Raw genomic sequence first — 17,987 nt, 5'->3', positions numbered from 1 at the left:
TTGAGGACCACTGCAATCTAACATTTTTCTGTTTCACAAATTGCCCCCTGGCTACCTTTGGAGACTTCCCCAGGCGTCTATGAACCACTGAAGAAGTACTGCTAAGGTGGCAGAGAGAAAGCAGCCAAGCTCCCAGCTACATTCACTCACAAACTCTTAGCACACCCCCACTCTTGCTCCTGCCCTGCTCTTTCCCTGAAAGGGCCCCATTGCTCCAAGTATTGTCTCCTATTCTATAAGAGCCCACACAGTGCTGTAAGACTGACATCTTCCCACCCCCAGGATCAAAAGCCTAGCAAGCCCCTCAAAGGGTTGTAGCTAGAAGAGCTCTGCCCCAGCAGTTGTCAGACCCCCAGCCGGGGGCAAATAGTGAGGACTTGGGCATGGCAGGCTGCACAACCATGTCCATGTGAGCATGAGCTCTGCTGTACTTAGCTCTGGGAGGGCTTCACTGGCTGAGAGGTTGCTCCACATTTAAGGGAAGTGTGGGAAAGGGCAGCCTAACATGAAGGGGACCAAGAGGCTGCTGTCACAGAGTAGTGGTTGGGGGGAAGGGGGAAAGGGGAAGGAGTGCAGAAGTTGAATGATGCCAAGCCTTTGCCCCATGCATTGCACTCAACATCCCATGGGAGCCATGGTAGCAGGCCTCAGGCAGGCAGTGCCCACATCTCCCAACCTGTGCCGGTGCTGCTCTGCTTGGTGAGTCTCAGGGTCATGATGCCAACCATGGACTAACTCTGCCAGTGGGGCCCTGCTCCAGCACAGCAAGGCTGATGCCTTCCACCCATGTAGTGCCCTAGCTCTGCCTTGGCCCATGGCTCTATTTGTACAGGGACAGATCTGCCTTGCATGGCTTCACTATGCACGTAGGGGCTGGACAGCTCAGGGCCTTCACCTCCAGAATGCTCCCATGTCAGGCCAGGAAGGAGGTCAAAGGAAGAAAGCAAAAGCTCCACCAAGCAAAGGATTGAGGCTGAGTTAAGTGTGGGGAGGTAGAAGCAGCTCAGCATAAGGAGCTCAGCATAAGGAGCTCAGCCAAGAGGTGTTCATCCAGCACAGATTACTCCGCAGCATCCAGAGTGCCAGTCTCTAAAGGTGCATTTCCTCCCCTCTCCCAGCCCCAACAGCTGCAGCCTGGGACTGGTGGCTCCTTTCCAGGAGCCAAAGCTGCTCTGTGGGAAGGAGAAAGTTGTGGGCCAGGGATGTGTATACTTAGACTCGGCCTTCTGCCTAGCCCCCAAAGTGCTAACAATCTGCCTTAGCAACAGACAGACCATGACTTGCTGGGGATCTCCCCTGCAGCAGCAAAGGTGCCCTGCTCAGTCAGTAAACAGAGGAAGATGCTAGGCAGAGCTGGAGCCAGCTTTGCCATGTACCAGCCATTTGGCTGGGCCCTGCATACAGCTCACTGTGCACATGCTTGTGGGGCGCTGCTCCCAGCACCATGGGCAGTACCAGGCATGAGCAGCACCCACATCACAATCACAGCATCTGCCACCACCCCCCAGGATAGCACCCATTCCTCCCCCAGCTCTGCCCCAACAGAACCAGGACAAGGAGTGCTGAGCTCCTATCCTGACAGCCCTCCAGAGGTGGGAGCAGTTAAACCACAGCACAGTACAGGTGCCAGCAAACTGCTGCCAGTGTGCCTCCCACTGCCAAGTGGGACACAGAGCACTCCAGCCCAAGAGGAGGAGGGGCTGAGCATGCCTTCTCCCAGCTCCAGTCATCTGGCAAGACTGCGGCACCTGTGACCCCGAGACCCACCAAACAGAGCAATGCTAGCAAGGATGGGTTGCCAGTATAGGGTCAGCTCTTGAGCCATTGTCATCACAGGAGCATCATAGAGTCCCTTTCTAAGGCAGGAGGGCCCCAGCCCTGAGCTGTACCAGGATTTTCACCCCTGGAGTCTGCCTCTAGAGACAGGGCTGAAAAATAACTGCAGCTCACAGGATAGGTGTCATTTAGACACAGTCTCTGTACCCACTTCTCCACAGTGAGAGCCAGGGGCAGGACAGGAGGGACTGAACAAGAGCACATGGAGGGGTCGAAAGAAGACAGGCATAGCCAGTACAAGAAAAGGACCCACATGGTTAACATGACTCCATTCATGCTAGGTGCCAGGACAGGCACTCAGTTGAGACTACTCAGAGTAGGAGGAAGGCAATTATGTAGAATTTGGGGCTCTAGCAATGATTGCAAACAGATCCCTGCCAGCAAGAGCAGAACAGGCTCTGTAGGATATTGCTCTGGAGCAGCCAGGTTGAAGTGGAGCCTCTTACTCTTCCCCTGGTTTCCCTGCAGGCTGGGCTGGGTATTTAACAGAAATCAACAGGCATTGGCTCAGGGTCAAAGCTGCCCCTTGGGTCAAGAAGAACAGCAGTGCACCTAAAGGGGACCTACTAGGCTCAACAAATGCCAGATGATGGGGCCGAGGCAGCTCTATCAAGTGCTGTGGGACTGACGGGCAGAGAAGGCTCTACAATGTGTAAGTAGGCATCAATAAGAGTCTAGAGCTGCACCCTATGGAGCCCTGGCTGATGATGATGGTTAGGCCTGCATGCACAGGACACGATTTCAGCTGTGTCCCAGAAGCCAGTGGCTGTAGCACTCACCTGGATCAGTCTGTCGTCCTTCTTGAGAAAGATCTGGGAGAGGATCTGTGTAGGCACAATCACTCAGCCTCCCCCACCCTCCTTGACTAGTGGGAATCTAGAGGGGGACACCCACCAAGTGGTCATTGGAAAGTGGTGGCTCTAACAGTGATGCACAGGTACCATATCTTCATGGAGATTCGTCTTCCTCTAGTCTCCATTCTGCAGGGGGGCACAGTCTGGCTAAAGCAGCTGGAGATCCAGTGTGGGATGGGGCAGAATGGAAGGGAGAACCAAAAATAGCTGGAAGCTCTGCGCAGCTAGGGAAGAACTTGGGTTTCTCTGAATCCAAGCTAGAGCATACATTGATTTCTGTCACTTTCCAGATGGCTAGGCAGCAGGTCTGTTCCTTTTGGCCTTAGCTCTAGCCCAAGGAACAAAGCCAGACAGGCCCAACAGGAGGAATAAGGGCAGAGTCAATAGTTGGAAACAAGGTACAATTGGTTTCCCACTGCTTGGCCATAGGCCCAGTGGGCTCCTGCTTGGGTACACTACGTATGACAGGAGAGATCTGGCAACAGGTTTGGGGTGTGGGCAGCTCAGGTCTAAGCCTATCCTAAGAGTTGCAAGGAAAGAACAGGAGGAAGTGCTTGGAGCAAAGAGCATGACATGGACCCTACAGCCAGCCCTGCAAGGCTGAGGAGAAGAACCCCCTGCTGGAGACCTGGTTCCAAACTCTGAGAAGGGAGTAAATCCTGCCGGCCAAGTCCTGTCTGGCCTCCATGTTTGCTACCAAGGTCACCACAGAAGAGGTAGTGGGTTGTGTGGGCAATGGGAAGATACAGTCCTCTTCCACATCCACTGCACTGTACTACACCCTTGAAAACATTCAACCTAGTTCCTCAGCAAGGGCAGTGCCCCTCGTGTGACTCGGCAGCTCAAGTTAGCTTGGCCCATCCCCATGCAAGATCATCCATCCCTCTAGACTCACTTACCTGGCCACAGAGCAAAGGTTGCCTCCAGCACACACTCTGCAGTACTTCACTAAGAAGGTGCCATTGAAATAAAATAACAGTGAATATTTTATTGAACATTATTTTAATACCATATCAAAACACCTTGACTAATGAAGAAACCTTTTCCCCCCAAGCTTTGAACTTTTTTTTTAAAAGTTTTAATTTTAATATATAAATACAGAAACCCTTCCTGCAGGGGACGCAATGGCTAAAACATTCCCCCCACCTCTGCGCTCCTCCACAGCGCATGTGTGTGGGGGGTGTTGCTTTAATAAAAATTTTTTCCTGGAAAAAAAATCCACATGGGTCTAATAAAAAGGATAGGCGTCTTTGCAGGACACTTGTGATCTTAGAGCTTTCAAACTGTAATGCAACTTCCCCCCTTATACACACACACAAAATAGGAGAGGAAGGTTAAGTGGAGACTGATCAAAAGAAACAAGGGCAGTGGACAATGGTGTCTTTTGGCAACTAGGAGTCATGACAGCAGAAGGGAAACAGGAAGAAAGTTGTGTGGTATCTGGCTACCTTCAGTCACTGAGTGGTTGTAGCCGAGTCGGAGCAGTCAGTCTGTAAACATCACTGGGGAAGAAAAAAGCCAAAAACCCCCAAAACAAAAAAAGGAAATACACACCAGTCAACACTATTTTTTTTGTAAACACTTTAAAGACAGACCTACAATGCCTCTTGAACGTGAGAACCAGCCCCATTCCTCTGTGGGGATCCTTTCCTTCTTGTCAGACTCTGCCAGTTACAGTTTGGTGTCCTCAAAGGGAAAAATTCCTTAGTCAGTGCAAAAGTGAGAGGGGCTCCCGGCTGCAGCACTCGCTCGTCCTGCCCCTCCTTGGAGGTGCTCTCTTGGGATACAGGCATTTGTCTAGGTTTTCATAGTAATAAATAAATCGTGCTCCGTTTGGCCAGTCGTCCCTCAACAGCTCTGCTGTGGGTCAGCTTTCCTTTTGCCCTAGAGCCAAACATCATGACAACCTCATTTCAGAGTTGCAAGTCAGCATTTGTTTCCACTTTCTCTTCCTTGCTTTTTAAGTTCTTCTCTCCCTGTGTCATTGGCTGTGGAGGTGAATGTACAGAGAGCAGGCAGCTCTGTTTTTACGATATTGTCTCTCCTGTATATATTTTTCCTTTAAGTTAAAAAAAACAAAAATAAAATGAAACAAAAACCCCCCAAATAAAACAAAAATGATGTTCAAGTGGATTCAAGTTTCTGATTTTTGAGGAATTAAAGAAAGTCAGCCCAAAATTCTGGATGGGGTAGGTGGGAAGGGGACAGGATGGATGGCAGGTATAGCAAGGTGCCCTGTGAAGAGAAAGATAACCCAGTGTTACAATCCCAGCACAGCCTTAAGGGACTGATGTGTCTAAATGCACCCACACAGCCCACAATGGCTGTTCATCAAGTGTAGATGCAGGGATGGTTACAGATAAAAAAAATACACCTGGGGTCCTTACCATCTTGTCTACACATTTAGTTTCCACCCACCATTCCACAGATACAACCTTTCTGATGAAAATGCACCACTGAACTAAAAGGGACCATAAAAGTTCAAGTTTAACCTGGGAGAGTTGTAAACTACTGATGTCATAGATAAGGTTTAAGGTTTAAAAAAAGAAGTGGGAGTTTTAAATCAGTCTAGAGCTGTGGTTCTCAAACTTTCTAAACTCTATGCACCCCTCCATAGGCTTGAGGCACCCCTTGGAAAATGCCATCTCTTCATTCTTTTTTGACTACAGAAAAGTAACAGCATTCTTCTGTTGCAAAGATCTCAAAGCCCACAACAGGTCAGACTGTTTTTAGCCATAGATTCCTATTTGAAATCTCTGAGTTTATGTTGCGAATTGTGATTGCACACCTCACAGCACTAACATTGCACCCCTTGAAAGTATCTCAAGGCACCCCAAGTCATGGCACTCCAGCTGAGAATCACTGGCCTAGATCTCAGTCCCAATACCTCAGCTGGTTTGATTCAGCTCAACAAGGGGATTTGCTCATGTATACTGTAAATTTCTGAATAATCATAAAAAATTAGGGTTGGAAGGGACCTCAGAAGGTCATCTAGTCCAATCCCCTGCTCAAAGCAGGACCACCCCCAAGTATATCATTCCAGCCAGGGCTTTGTCAAACAGGGCCACATGAGCGCTGAGCAAAATGCCTCTGTGTATCAACCCCTAGCACAGGTGTTTCTGACCTTGCTTATGTTGCTGTCACTGATTTCATAGCTAGGTTTTCTGAACTTCTTTCAACCTGGCTCATGTGAAACTACGTATGGTCCTTGTTCTAATCTGACAGAGTTGCTGTGATCCTAAATGACCCCAGAGAATTGTCCATGTGCCGCTTTGCTCTGTAAGAATGGGAGGAGGGGCAGGGGCGCCCCGGCTCTGCCTTCTTGAACACCCCATAGAGAACTGTCACATTCTACAAATGAAAAGCAAAATTTTATCTCGCCAGCCCAGGGAGGGGAGCAGAGTCATGCTGGAATCTTCCCTTCTGGGACATCAGCAGAAAGAGGTTCTGCATTCATGACACTTGTGCAGTCATTAGGCAGTAGTAGATTTGTACAGGTGCAACTGACTGAAACTTGTGGGTCAATTCTGTTGCTGACAGAACAAAGAAGAACAGAATCCAGCTTCTTTGGGGGCTACACAGAACCAGACAAGCTATAGGAGAGGAACAAATAAACATGTACCAAAGTCAGCAGCTCTGACAGATATACCCAGGGAGAGCTATAAGCAGCAGCTATTTTTATGCTGTCATTTTAACCAGTACAAGCGCACTTTAAAACCACCAATTTTTTAAAGAATTGATAGAAAACAATGATCCTATTTGCTTTTCATACTGAGGCTGGGAGATTTTAAATCTAGCCAGAGAGACAAACTCAGCTCAGGAAAACAGACCTTATGATGACAGGCTGAGAGCTATGGGGCTCTTTAGCCTGGAAAAGCACAGGCTCGGGGCGATCTGATGGTCACCTATAAATTTATCAGGGGCGTTCACCAGAACACCTCAAGGGATGATGAGGTTGAATGGTTATAAACTCCTGCAAGACCGTTTCAGGCTGGACATAAGGAAGAGTTTCTTTACTGTCCGAGCCCCCAAGGTCTGAAATTGTCCGAGCCCCCAAGGTCTGAAATAGCTTCCCATCGGAGGTGGTTCAAGCACCCACATTGAACGCCTTCAAGAGAAATTTGGATGCTTATCTTGCTGGGATCCTGTGACCCCAGCTGACTTCCTGCCAATGGGACAGGGGCTGGACTTGATGATCATCCCAGATCCCTTTCAGCCCCAACGTCTATGAAATGTATGAAACCTTTTAACACTACTCCTACCCTGGCAGCAGAGATGGGGGGAATAGAGATTCTTGGTCGACCCAACACATTTGTTTTGTTGTTCATTATGATCTCTTTTGTTCCATTCACCAACACTTTGAATTTTTTTTTTTTTTTTTTAAATGAGTTAACATGCTCCTGCCTTTTTTGTGAGGGTGCAAGACCTTCCAGACGTCTCCAAGGCCCCTGTTATCAAAAGGCAAAAGCAGGAAGGGAAGGGACCTCAAAAGAGCATTTAAAATTTTCCCCCTGCTCCAATGCAGGATCAACTACATCTAAAACCATTCCTGATATAGCCAACCCGCTCTTGAAAGCCTCTAACGATGGAGATTAGGGGCGGGGTTGCAATATGGCATGATTGACTCATTCAGTTTGAGATCTAGTATTACCCTCTGATACTTCTCTACCAAACTGCTGCCTGGCCAGCCATTCCTCCTCTTGTATTTGTGCACAAGCACTCTGCACTTCTCCTGATGGAATTTAATTTAATTTCAGACTATTTTTGAAGGTCAAATATCAAAGTTATCTGGAATTCTAGCCTGTTCTCCAGAGTGCACACAGCCCCTCCCAGTTCAGTACCACCTGCAAAGTGACTAAACATAAATCACCAGTGCATCACTTGGGTCACTAATAAAAATATGGACTAGTACAAGGTCCAAGACCAGTTCCCCTGGAACCCTATTTGCTATATCTTTCCAGGTTAAGAGTTAGCCTTTGGTAACTAGAGTATTTTTTTTCCCCCCAATCCATTGTGGTTAGAATAGTTTCCTCTAGATCACACCTCTACTTTGTATAAGAAAGTGTCGCTCAGGACAGCATGCATTGTATTGTCTATTTTTCCTTATCCATAAGGCTCATTATTCTGTCCTAAAGGGAGTTAGCTTGGTTTAATATGACTTGTTCTTGACAAACCCATTTTGTCAGTTACTTGTTTTCTAAGTACTTAGCAAATGGAGTTTTGTTCCTGTATCTTTATAGGCACTTACAGGTAGACTAGTTGGCCTAACTTCCTTAAAATCCCCTTATATGTCCCCTTCAACACAGAAGGGAGCTGAGGATCCTCATATTATAAAGGAAGACTTACCTTAGAGAGAAGTCAGCGAGCATGCCTGGCAGGTCAATCAGAAGGATGCTCTGGGCAAGATCTGTTCACTTCAAACCAGGAATCTATACAGCTGAGAGAAAGAAGACAGGGAGAAAGAAGAGAGGAGAGACTTAATTTTAGATACAGGAATGTAAAATCAGCTCTTTTGGCTCAGACCCCGCCTCCCAAACACACACACACACACACTTTCACCAAATAAGATTTCCAGAGTTGTATTCTAGTTCCAGAACTATCCATTCAGAGCGAGAGAGCAAGAGCAATAACTTCCAGACACGAAGAGTGGACATCTGGACAAAGGCTTCTTCTGCAAGGTCTGGTGTACAACTGCCTGTCCAGCAGGCCTCACTATGACCAGGCTTGTCCCAACATAAGGAAGAGGTACAGTTGGCTTTTTATTTTCCCCAAACGGAGTGCCTAATACTATCTATTTGAATCTGGAAGGCAGCATTCCTACAGCCACAATGCCATACCAGGCTGCTGATTCACCCCTCCAAGGAAGGCAAGAGGAAGTTGTACTGATTGCTGAAAACTCTGCATGTACAAAGAGAAAACTTATTGGCAATTCCAAGCCACCGAGTAGTTTCACGACTATCAGTTTTGGACAGCTTTGGTCTTCAGTTTAAAGATGCACAATATCATATTCCCTCCCTCCCAGCCCCAGGACAAAAACAAGAGAGAATGCTAAGCAAGCCACATAGGAGAGAGCTCCCACCCTCACGGGGAGACTAGCTTGTTTCTAGCCTTGGAAGAGCCAGACAGATGGGACGAGAAAGTCATAACATTTTAGGGGCCTGTGAGGTAGGTCAAAAACAAGGTCTTTGGGGTAGGGACATTTTGTTCTGTGTGCACAAAGCATCTGGCTCAGGTGAGTTCCGGTTTGTAACGGGGGATCCCAGGGCTTTTAGAACAGAAGCAATTAACAGTAGATCTATATCATAATTTTCCTGAGGGCATTTTGCTGCTTCGTCTAAACCGCATTCAGGTGGAAGAACAGTAGAGTAGCCCCAGATGCTCTGAACCATGTACAATGTCTTTCTCTGACACTTGTGGCTTATGCAGGGCACATAAGGAGAGAGGGTTGTGAGCAGCACACGGGAAAGGGCTGTCAAAGGCCAGAACATCTTGCTGAAAGCAAGAGAGATCAGTAGAGGTATTGGGGGATACTGCCACCCAGGGAGTGCTGGGGATGGTGAAGGGATCCGAGGTGCAACAGACCAAGCTAGGCAATAAGAGGTCACATTATGACAACAGCCATGGAAGCAGGGGGAGAGGAAGAGAGGATGTCCTGCAGAGACAGAAGCAGCTTACACTGCGGAGAGAAGCTCTCCCTGGCCATAACAGGCACTTGCGGGCTGCTAAGCCACCAGAAGGATTCACTGGGCTGTGAAATATAAACCCCGCTCCCACCCCACCAAGGCTACTGGGCTTATGTAGAGGCACATGCCTTCTGCACAGCTTGGACACCTGATCCATGCAGCATAAGTCAGCAGCTAGGTTGAAAGAAGGACCCAGTATGAAACCAGAAACAGAAAGGAATCACCTTATTATTCTCAGGCACAGAATTATTATTCCTACTGCGCACAGAAAAGGGCTATATGCCATATGCTTGAAGATGGGAATGGGGAATGTACCCTTAGCATGCCAGTGCCACACTAAGTACCCATGATCCTGATGGAAGCTTTCCAGTCACTCTGACACTCCTGATGGCTTTAATGAGTGCCAGGAGCAGCTGGAGAAGCAGCCATGGACAGACAGTGGAGACAGGGCACCAGTAGGCTGAGATTCAACTTCCTGCTCTACCAACAACTGCATGACCTTAGGAAAGTCATTTAGTTCATCCATGCCTCAATTTCTTCAGCTGTACAGCAAAGATAATACCTTACTTGCAGAAGGGCTGGGAAGATAAATCCATCAGGTTTGGAATGAGCTCTGATGCTGTGGTATACAACTAACAGAAAAGATGGTACCAAAGAGTACTTCCCTAAGGGCACTGAGTTTTCTTAGATCTTTACTCGCCCTCAGAGAGCTCTCATGTACTGCTGCTTTGTTCTCGGTAAGTAAGCAATATATTCACCACACTTGGCAGAGTGCCTTCCATTCACCAAGAAATGCAAGTCCCTGAAGCACACTTCTGCTAGTGGTCAGCTACTTACCAGGGCCTGCCCAATGTGGGTTAGGTGCCCTGTCCTCTTCCACTTTGAGAGAAGCAAACAAGATCCTTATAGGTGGTCTTCCAGCCACACTAACCAGTGCTGGAGGCCCACCAGATCTCATAAGCCACAGGCTCTCAAACTGTGGTCCATGGACCACCATTGGTCCGCAAGCTCCATTCAAGTGGCCCTCAGAAAGGTTGCGGAACAAATCGAGAATATCTGTACTTGTAACGTAAGACTACTAATATTAAAATATGAGTTGTGTACTTTGATTTGTAGAACAAAAAAAGTTTAAGTGGTCTGCCGAGACCCTCAGCAATTTTCAAGTGGTCTGAGAAAAAAAAATTCAAGAACAACTGTCATAAGCTATGCAGGGCCTGTCACTACTTTTACTGGAAGCTTGCAAAGAAGACCTACAGTGCTGCTTGTTCAATGGATAGGTTTCCACTGAGATCAGTGCCATACCAGCACAATGGCAGTAGAGACACTGTCATTCAAGAGGTAAAGCTGAGGTGCTGTGCCCTTGCTGTCCAGATCCCTTGATGCCTTTAGCAAATCACCCTTGGGACCTCAGTTTTAGCCTCCTGAAAGCATCTGGGAGCTTCAAATGGAGATGAATATTCCCATTCAACTAAACAATGCTGCCCAGCCCCAGAAGCAGCTAGATTTCTGCGATGCTGAAGCTATTCCTAGATAAACAAAGAGCATTTTGGGGGTGACAGGTGTATGAATATAATGGTGAGTTATTCAACAGCCAAGGAGAAGGCAAAAAAGATGAGGTTACTTAACACTAGGGTTATTGATGAGAAAGCCTTTTGCATGGGTTTGACCGTTCATGGGTGCACGTGTGGTGCCTTGTCTACCCAGGAAGCCACCCTGGAGGCACCAAGGCACCCAAAGTGACGCACACAGGACCATTTGCTTTACAGACCTCAAAACATTGCCCTTGATCAAAGAGAAAGGCAGTCATTTCCAGCTAGCAATACAACACGTACTGAGTGCTACTTCCAAGTCAAAGAAGACACAAGGCCCATAGCCCCAGTAAGCCCTTCTCCTTCAGGGACTGTTAAACCTGTCTTCTGTCTACAGGCAATAGGAGGGTCATGCATGTCCCCAACCAGATGGGAACATAGGTCCCGTAGGGACTGGGGGGACAGGCCTATATAAAGCTAGCAGAGTCAATGACAAGGGTGTGTAGTTCCAGCAAATGGCCAGCCATGAGAACAAGCAAAGCCCCCAGCATCCAGCAGCAGGAACCGATCCCCCTAGCCAGTCTCCTTACCCCTCCAGCAGCTACTCCTGTATCCAACCCAGGCTGTACCCCACCTGCTCAGGGTGCTTCAGGGAAGCATCTGCATAGTCTTTCCAAGGACCCCAAAATGCTGTGAACAAACTAAGCCTGACAATACCCATGTGGGGCAGAGCGGTGAGTGGAGTTTAGTGCCTATTGGCAGAGGGAACCAGAGGGATAGGGAGGGCAACAGATGGCCACCCAGAGGTGGAGCTGGGGGCAAAGCCCATCCTCTGAATTCTTGGCAATGGGCTTAAAGGCAGGTTAGTGAAGCATACACCCTTGGACATGATCCATCTTTCAGCAATTCCCAGGTACAAACAGGACCTGACAACAACTGTTCTCCTGAGGTGAGGGGCACCAATGAGACCTCCTACCCTCTTCCCTATGCCACCTCTTGGCTCCCCAGGTGACAGGCATGTACCTGCTGCTGTACCTTTTATGATAGATGCACAGGCAGGGCAGCCTGGCTATCGTGTCCCCCTGCAGAAGCTCCTCCAGGCAGATCACGCACTCACCCGCATCTTTAGTCAGCACGTCATCTAAAAGGGGGTCACAAAAGAAGAGAGGTGAGGAGACAGGCAGACTGTATGCACCATGACAGTCACCCCCAAGCAAGATCCTCAGGCTAAGCACCAGACCTGTGTTACTCCACACCCTTTCATCCCACAGTGCTACCCACCCACTGTCCTGAACTAGATTATGGGTGGACTGATTCTAAAGACTGGAAGAATAGGCCAGAGCTCATGTCTCCAGATAGGTCCAAGCATAGTGGACTGGAGCCATACTGCCTTTCTTGGCAAAGCTACAAGGACCCTCAAAAGTACTCTGGACTCAGACCTTCAGCCTCTTTGTACCTGCAGGGCCAACAGGTTCTCCCTCCCAAAGTCCAGCACACTATTCTCAGCTGGGCATATCCTTGGGCTTTTGCACATCAATGTAGAACAGGAAAGGACCCCCAATTCTCCAAGGGCTGAGAACATGCTGGGACAGGGAGGGATATTACTCAGTAAGTACCCCCAGGGGTAACACATTTTGCTTTTCTTCTGCCCTTTTCATCAGAAGATCCCCATACCCCTTAGAGATATTAAAGAGGCTTCTATGCACTAGTGAGCTAAAGAGCAATGGGCCAGAAACTGAAGCCAAATGACTTGACTAGGGTCCGAGTTGCAGACCCAAGACTAACCAATAGTTTCTAACTCCCAGTCCCTGGCATGAACCACCAGGCTTCCTTCCTACTCCCAGAGCATCAGATGTGGCACAGAGACCAACACCCTCTGGTAAGTTTGCTTAGCTTAGTACCTACAGAAGAAGAGAGACGCAACAGAATATGTGCAATAGATAATGCCCACTGCCCCCACAAATAGTACACTCAGCCTGTTTGCTGAAAGTGCTTCTCACCAGCTGGCAAGCAGTTTATTTAGGGTGTGAACAGATGTAATATTTGAAGGGCTTCAAATGCCTCTGAAATACTCCAGAGGATGAGCAGGCAGATGTATGTGCCTTTGGAGCCTTCCAAAACCACAAACCCTCCAAAAATAACCCCAAAGAAAATAAGTACTATTTAGAAGTGTGTCCAAATGATTTCATAGACATTAGGGCTGGAAGGACTTGTCAACACCGACAAGTGCAAAGTGATGCACCTAGGGAAGAAGAACCAGCACCATACCTACAGGTTGGGGAACTCCCTTCTTGTCAGTACAGAGGCGGAAAAGGATCTTGGAGTCATCACTGACTCCAAGATGAACATGGGCTGGCAGTGTGGGGATGCAGTCAGGAAGGCCAACCGCACCCTGTCATGCATCCACAGATGCATCTCAAGCAGGTCCAAGGAGGTGATGCTCCCTCTCTATGTGGCACTGGTCAGGCCACAGCTGGAGTACTGTGTCCAGTTCTGGGCACCGCATTTCAGGAGGGATGTCGACAGCATGGAGAGGATCCAGAGGAGGGCCACTCGTATGATCAGGGGGCAGCAGGGCAGGCCCTACGAGGAGAGGCTACAGGACCTGAACCTGTTCAGCCTCCACAACAGAAGGCTGAGGGGGGATCTAGTGGCCTGTTACAACCTAGTCAGAGGGGACTAGCAGGCATTGGGGAAGTCCCTGTTTCCTCGAGCACTGCCAGGAGTGACCAGGAATAATGGTCAGAAGCTGGCAGAGGGCAGGTTTAGGCTAGATATCAGGAGGCGCTACTTCACGGTCAGGGTGGCTAGAATCTGGAACCAACTTCCAAGAGAAGTGGTGCTGGCTCCTACCCTGGGGGTCTTTAAGAGGAGGCTAGATGTACACCTTGCTGGGGTCGTTTGACCCCAGTACTCTTTCCTGCCTTGGCAGGGGGTCAGACTCGATGATCTACTCAGGTCCTTTACGACCCCTAGAAACTATGAAACTAAGAGACCTCAGAAGATCCTCGAGTCCAGCCCCCCCAACCAAAGGGCAGGAAGTCAGCTGGGGTCATAGGATCCCAGCAAGATAAGCATCCAATTTGCTTTTGACGGTGTTCAATGTAGGTGCTTGAACCACCTCCGATGGCAGGCTGTTCCAGCCCTCGGGGGCTTGGACAGTAAAGAAATTCTTCCTTATGTCCAGCCTGAAACGGTCTTGCAGTAGTTTATGACCGTTTGACCCCGTCATCCCTTTGGGAGCTCTGGTGAACAAACGTTTCCGCAGATCCTGGTGGTCACCCTGGATAAATTTATAGGTGGCCAACAGATCACCCCAAGCCTGCGCTTTTCCAGGCTAAAGAGCCCCGTGGCTCTCAGCCTGTCATCATAAGGTCTGCTTTCCTGACCTCTTATCACGCACATGGCTTTTCTCTGGACTCTCTCAGGCTTCTCCACATGCTTTTTGAATTGTGGAGCCCAAAACTGGACACAGTACTCCAGCTGCAGCCTCACCAAATGAAGCAATTCCTGTTGCAAGTGCACACACCGTGGAGCCCAACAGGGAAGTGTTCAGTACCCAGATTCCCACAGTGCTCCAACGCCGCACTGAACCTGAAACTAACCCAGTGGGTCAGCAGAGGTGCTCTCTTCAATACTGGTTCTATGGTCAGGCAGAGAGAAGCAGTAATTGTCAGCAAATTGTGACCTACGCTAGACAGGGAACTGAGTGCTCTAAAGCACTGCTTTCTCAGGTGAGGCATCATCAAGAGCATACATGCATCTCTGGTAGGCCAGGCTAACTACAGAAATCTAGATGCATAAGGGCAGGGGGGTCTCCATAGCTTTGCAGGAAAAGCAGAAAAACTGTTCCAGCAGCAACACCAAAAGCACACCTCCCTTCATCGGGGCACAAGCTGCTTTGGCATCTGGTTTTCCAACTCACTTGGCAACAAGACAGAAATCCAATCTCCATCTCTGCGCACTGTGTGGATGCAGGGACACCTCCAAATTTAAGCTACTTCTTCATTTCTAGAGTGGCACATGGAGAGGAGAACACAGGAAGGTCACTATTCTGGGCACAGGGTCATGGAAAAGCCAGCAAGGGAGCATCTTCATAGACAGTGGTTGTTGCTCAGGAGGCCAGGGAAGACTGGCAAGCAAAGGCATTGTGCACATGTGCGCGTGTATGCATGTATGCATGTAAGCACACATAGGTAGGGAGGGAGGACCAGAAGCATTAAGGACTGGCTGGGAATACCCATAAACTACAGGCTGGGACTAAAGCACTCTGGAGAAGCTGGGGAGCCCACGTCTAGAGTAAAAGAAGGAGGTGGGGGAACGTGAGGCCCAGACAAAGGTGCTTTGGAAACACTGTTCAAACATCTTTTAACAGGGCACTGTTTTAAGTTAATGCAATCAAATCCTCACTTTCACAAGTGCCAAAATAGCTTCTGAATTCACACCTCCCTAAAAACCCTCAAGTCTCCATGTGCTCTGGGTAGGAAGATGCAGCAGCAAGCTGGCATTCCCTGCTCTCCCTTCACCCCTCAAGCTTAGGCAACTGGATCTGACCCACCCTGGGAACAAGATATCTGCCCCCTCCTGGGATTCCAGCCTTCCCAGACTCATTCCTGGGCAGACAGACTGCAGCCCCAGGTCTGGCACAAAGCAAGCAGGGAAGGAACCCTCATCCAGGGCACAGACACAGCTGGCATTTGGTTGCTTCTGTCACTAGCCGCACATGCAGGACTCAGACACACTGGCCAACCCTGAGACTTAATATGGACCTGTCTGGAGGCAGCCAGACACACCCAGCCCCCACTACACCTACATGCCTCTGCACAGAGTACAGAAATGACTGCTCCCTTGCAAGCCTGGAGGACTCCAGTCAGATGGCAGGGCACTGGGGGAGCTTGTTCTGTTTATGCTCTCCCTGCTTAGTGCATGTAGTCCCAAGGGCTGAAGTCCCCACACCAAGATTACAGTTGGCACCAGGTAGCACAGTGCCTGGGTAGAGGGTGGGTGCCTGGACTGGGCTCCAGGCCTTCCCCTCTGCCACTCAACAGCAGAGATGTAGCATTGACAGTGCTGTTCCCAAATGCAGCAGCAGACAGGCATGTAGGTTGTAACCGTGTTGGTCTAAGGACATAGGCAGACAAGGTTATTTGGGTAAATCTTGTATCTTTTGCGAGACCAACTAAATAGAGCACGCACCAACTGCAGATGCTTCCTCAGCTTGACGAAGGGTTTTTAAACCCAAAAGCTTCCTAAGAAATTTTTTTCCAACTATTTAGTTGGTCTAATAAAAGATATCAGATTTACTTAAAGAACCTTGTCTGCAGCAGGCAGGCAGGCAGGCAATGCCTAGCACCAGATATCAGCACTGACACATCCTTCACAAGAACCATCGTGACCATTGTAACCCTGTTCTCCTCTCCACCAGGGAGAATTACTGGTTTAAACGAGCTGGAGAGAGCTAAGGATCCAGCTCCTTTCCCCACTGCAACTCTACAAGCGGGTATACTTTTCCTTTAAGTCATGGCACCTATATTAGCCCTGTAGGAGGGATTTCAGCCACATTTGCCCACATCTTCCAGAAGTTGCTGCACAGAAGGCTATTTTTAGCACCAATCTGCCAGAGCAGTCACAGCATCTGGCCAGCAGTATTAGAGCTCAGAGCTGCTGCAGCCAGAGACACTGCAGGCCGTGGTGTAAGCATCAAGGTCTGCAGAGACCCCCCAGCTCCTCCTTCCCTAGCCACCTCACAAAGAAGGAATCTAGCTTGAGCTCAAACAGGGACACTGCCAGGAAGCTCAGGATGGGGGAGCTCGGGGGTGGCTACTCCCAGCAGGAGGCACGACAGGCACCAGCATCTCCCAGCAGGATCCTCTGCAGGGAAGGTGGTGAGATCACAGCTGCTGCAGCCCTAGAGCAAGATTTACTGCAAGGAATAAAACTAAAGGTGCTGTCTGTGAGGAGCATGCAGCTCCCCCAGCAAAGAGCTGTTCCCAGGGAAAAATGGCTCTGGGCAGACACAGAGGTGAAGGGTTGGCTTAGGAAGTCTCACAACACCCCACAGAGGTGCCTGGGAGCATGGCAGGCTGGATCTAGGAGCTGCCCAGCAACAATTAAAGCATTTTCTATAATTTATCAGGCTGGGAGGAGGGGGACCTGGCATGTAATTTAGGGACACAGACTCCTCCCCCTGACCTGATTTCCAGCACCCAGCTCTAGAGCTGCCTGCCTCATGCCATCCATCAGTCAGTGCACAAGGGGCTCTGCTGCATGGGCCCCCATGTGACAGGGAAGGTGTGGTACCAGCGTGGCCCTGGCACTGACAGCTGGCTGGGACAGTGGTCACACCACTCTGTACACCGCTGGTAGCAGGGGGGAAGGGCAAGCACACCCAGGGCATTTCAGACCAGGCCTTCACAGCAGGGGTTAACCAGGGCATGAGATCCCCAGCTGCTAAGCTGGCAGAGCTGGCAGCAGCACAGCCAATGGGAGCTGGACCAGGCAGTGATGACACCATTTGCTGCGTCAGATTCCTTCCCCCAAGGCAGCAGGCAGTGCCAGACAGGACAGTGGCAGCTCTGAGCCACAGAAGTCCTGGGGCTTGCCGCACAGCTGACTCCCTGCATCAGGCCTGCCACACCTCACCCACCTACCAGAACTCGCCGGAGCTGCACGCAGGCACCAGGCTCACAGCACCCACCAAAAGCCGCACTTGAGGGGAATAGCTCAGAGCACGCCCAGCTGGCTGGCCAATCCCACCAAACACACAGCCTCCGCCCTGCTTGCAGCCTGTACTGAGCGAGACAACACTAGCCCAGCTTCAGAGCTGGGCACAAAGGGGCAGGATCCATTTCTACTGCAGAATGTGTCAGGCCAACAGGTCTGCCCTCACCCTAGCACCAGCCTGCTTTACAGTACTCTGGCCCCTCTCCCCTGCCAGACTGCCCAGACCCTCCTAGGTAGGGCCAGCTGTTGTGCATCAATTTTACTTTTAGCCCCCTCCTTTCCTTTCCTCTCACACAGGTTCCAACCCAGGACACACTGTCCAACTCCTCTCCTCAAGCCTCTTGCGTGCTAGCAACGCCAAG

At 49.6% G+C, this 17,987-nt stretch overlaps 1 protein-coding gene across 3 annotated transcripts in view; it reads right to left on the bottom strand.

Moving 5' to 3' along the window:
- Positions 1-3,248: 3,248 nt before the first annotated feature.
- Positions 3,249-17,987, bottom strand: part of ZNRF1 (zinc and ring finger 1) — a 96,082-nt gene continuing 81,343 nt past the window's right edge. The window contains exons 3-5 of one of the 3 annotated variants that reach the window (XM_090063673.1): positions 11,938-12,043; positions 8,037-8,127; positions 3,249-4,574 (exon numbers count right to left, since the gene is read on the bottom strand). In XM_090063673.1, the coding sequence (XP_089919799.1) occupies positions 8,070-8,127; positions 11,938-12,043 (164 nt within the window). In that variant the 3' untranslated portion in view covers positions 3,249-4,574; positions 8,037-8,069. Of the gene's footprint in view, positions 4,926-8,036; positions 8,128-11,937; positions 12,044-17,987 lie in introns of all 3 variants that reach the window. The other 2 variants (XM_090063672.1, XM_090063671.1) reach the window with 2 other exon arrangements.

Source organism: Crocodylus siamensis, chromosome 9 (assembly GCF_052110815.1).
Source record: "Crocodylus siamensis isolate JL-2025a chromosome 9, ASM5211081v1, whole genome shotgun sequence".
Lineage (NCBI taxonomy): Eukaryota > Metazoa > Chordata > Crocodylia > Crocodylidae > Crocodylus > Crocodylus siamensis.
This window is presented reverse-complemented; position numbering and strand designations above follow the sequence as displayed.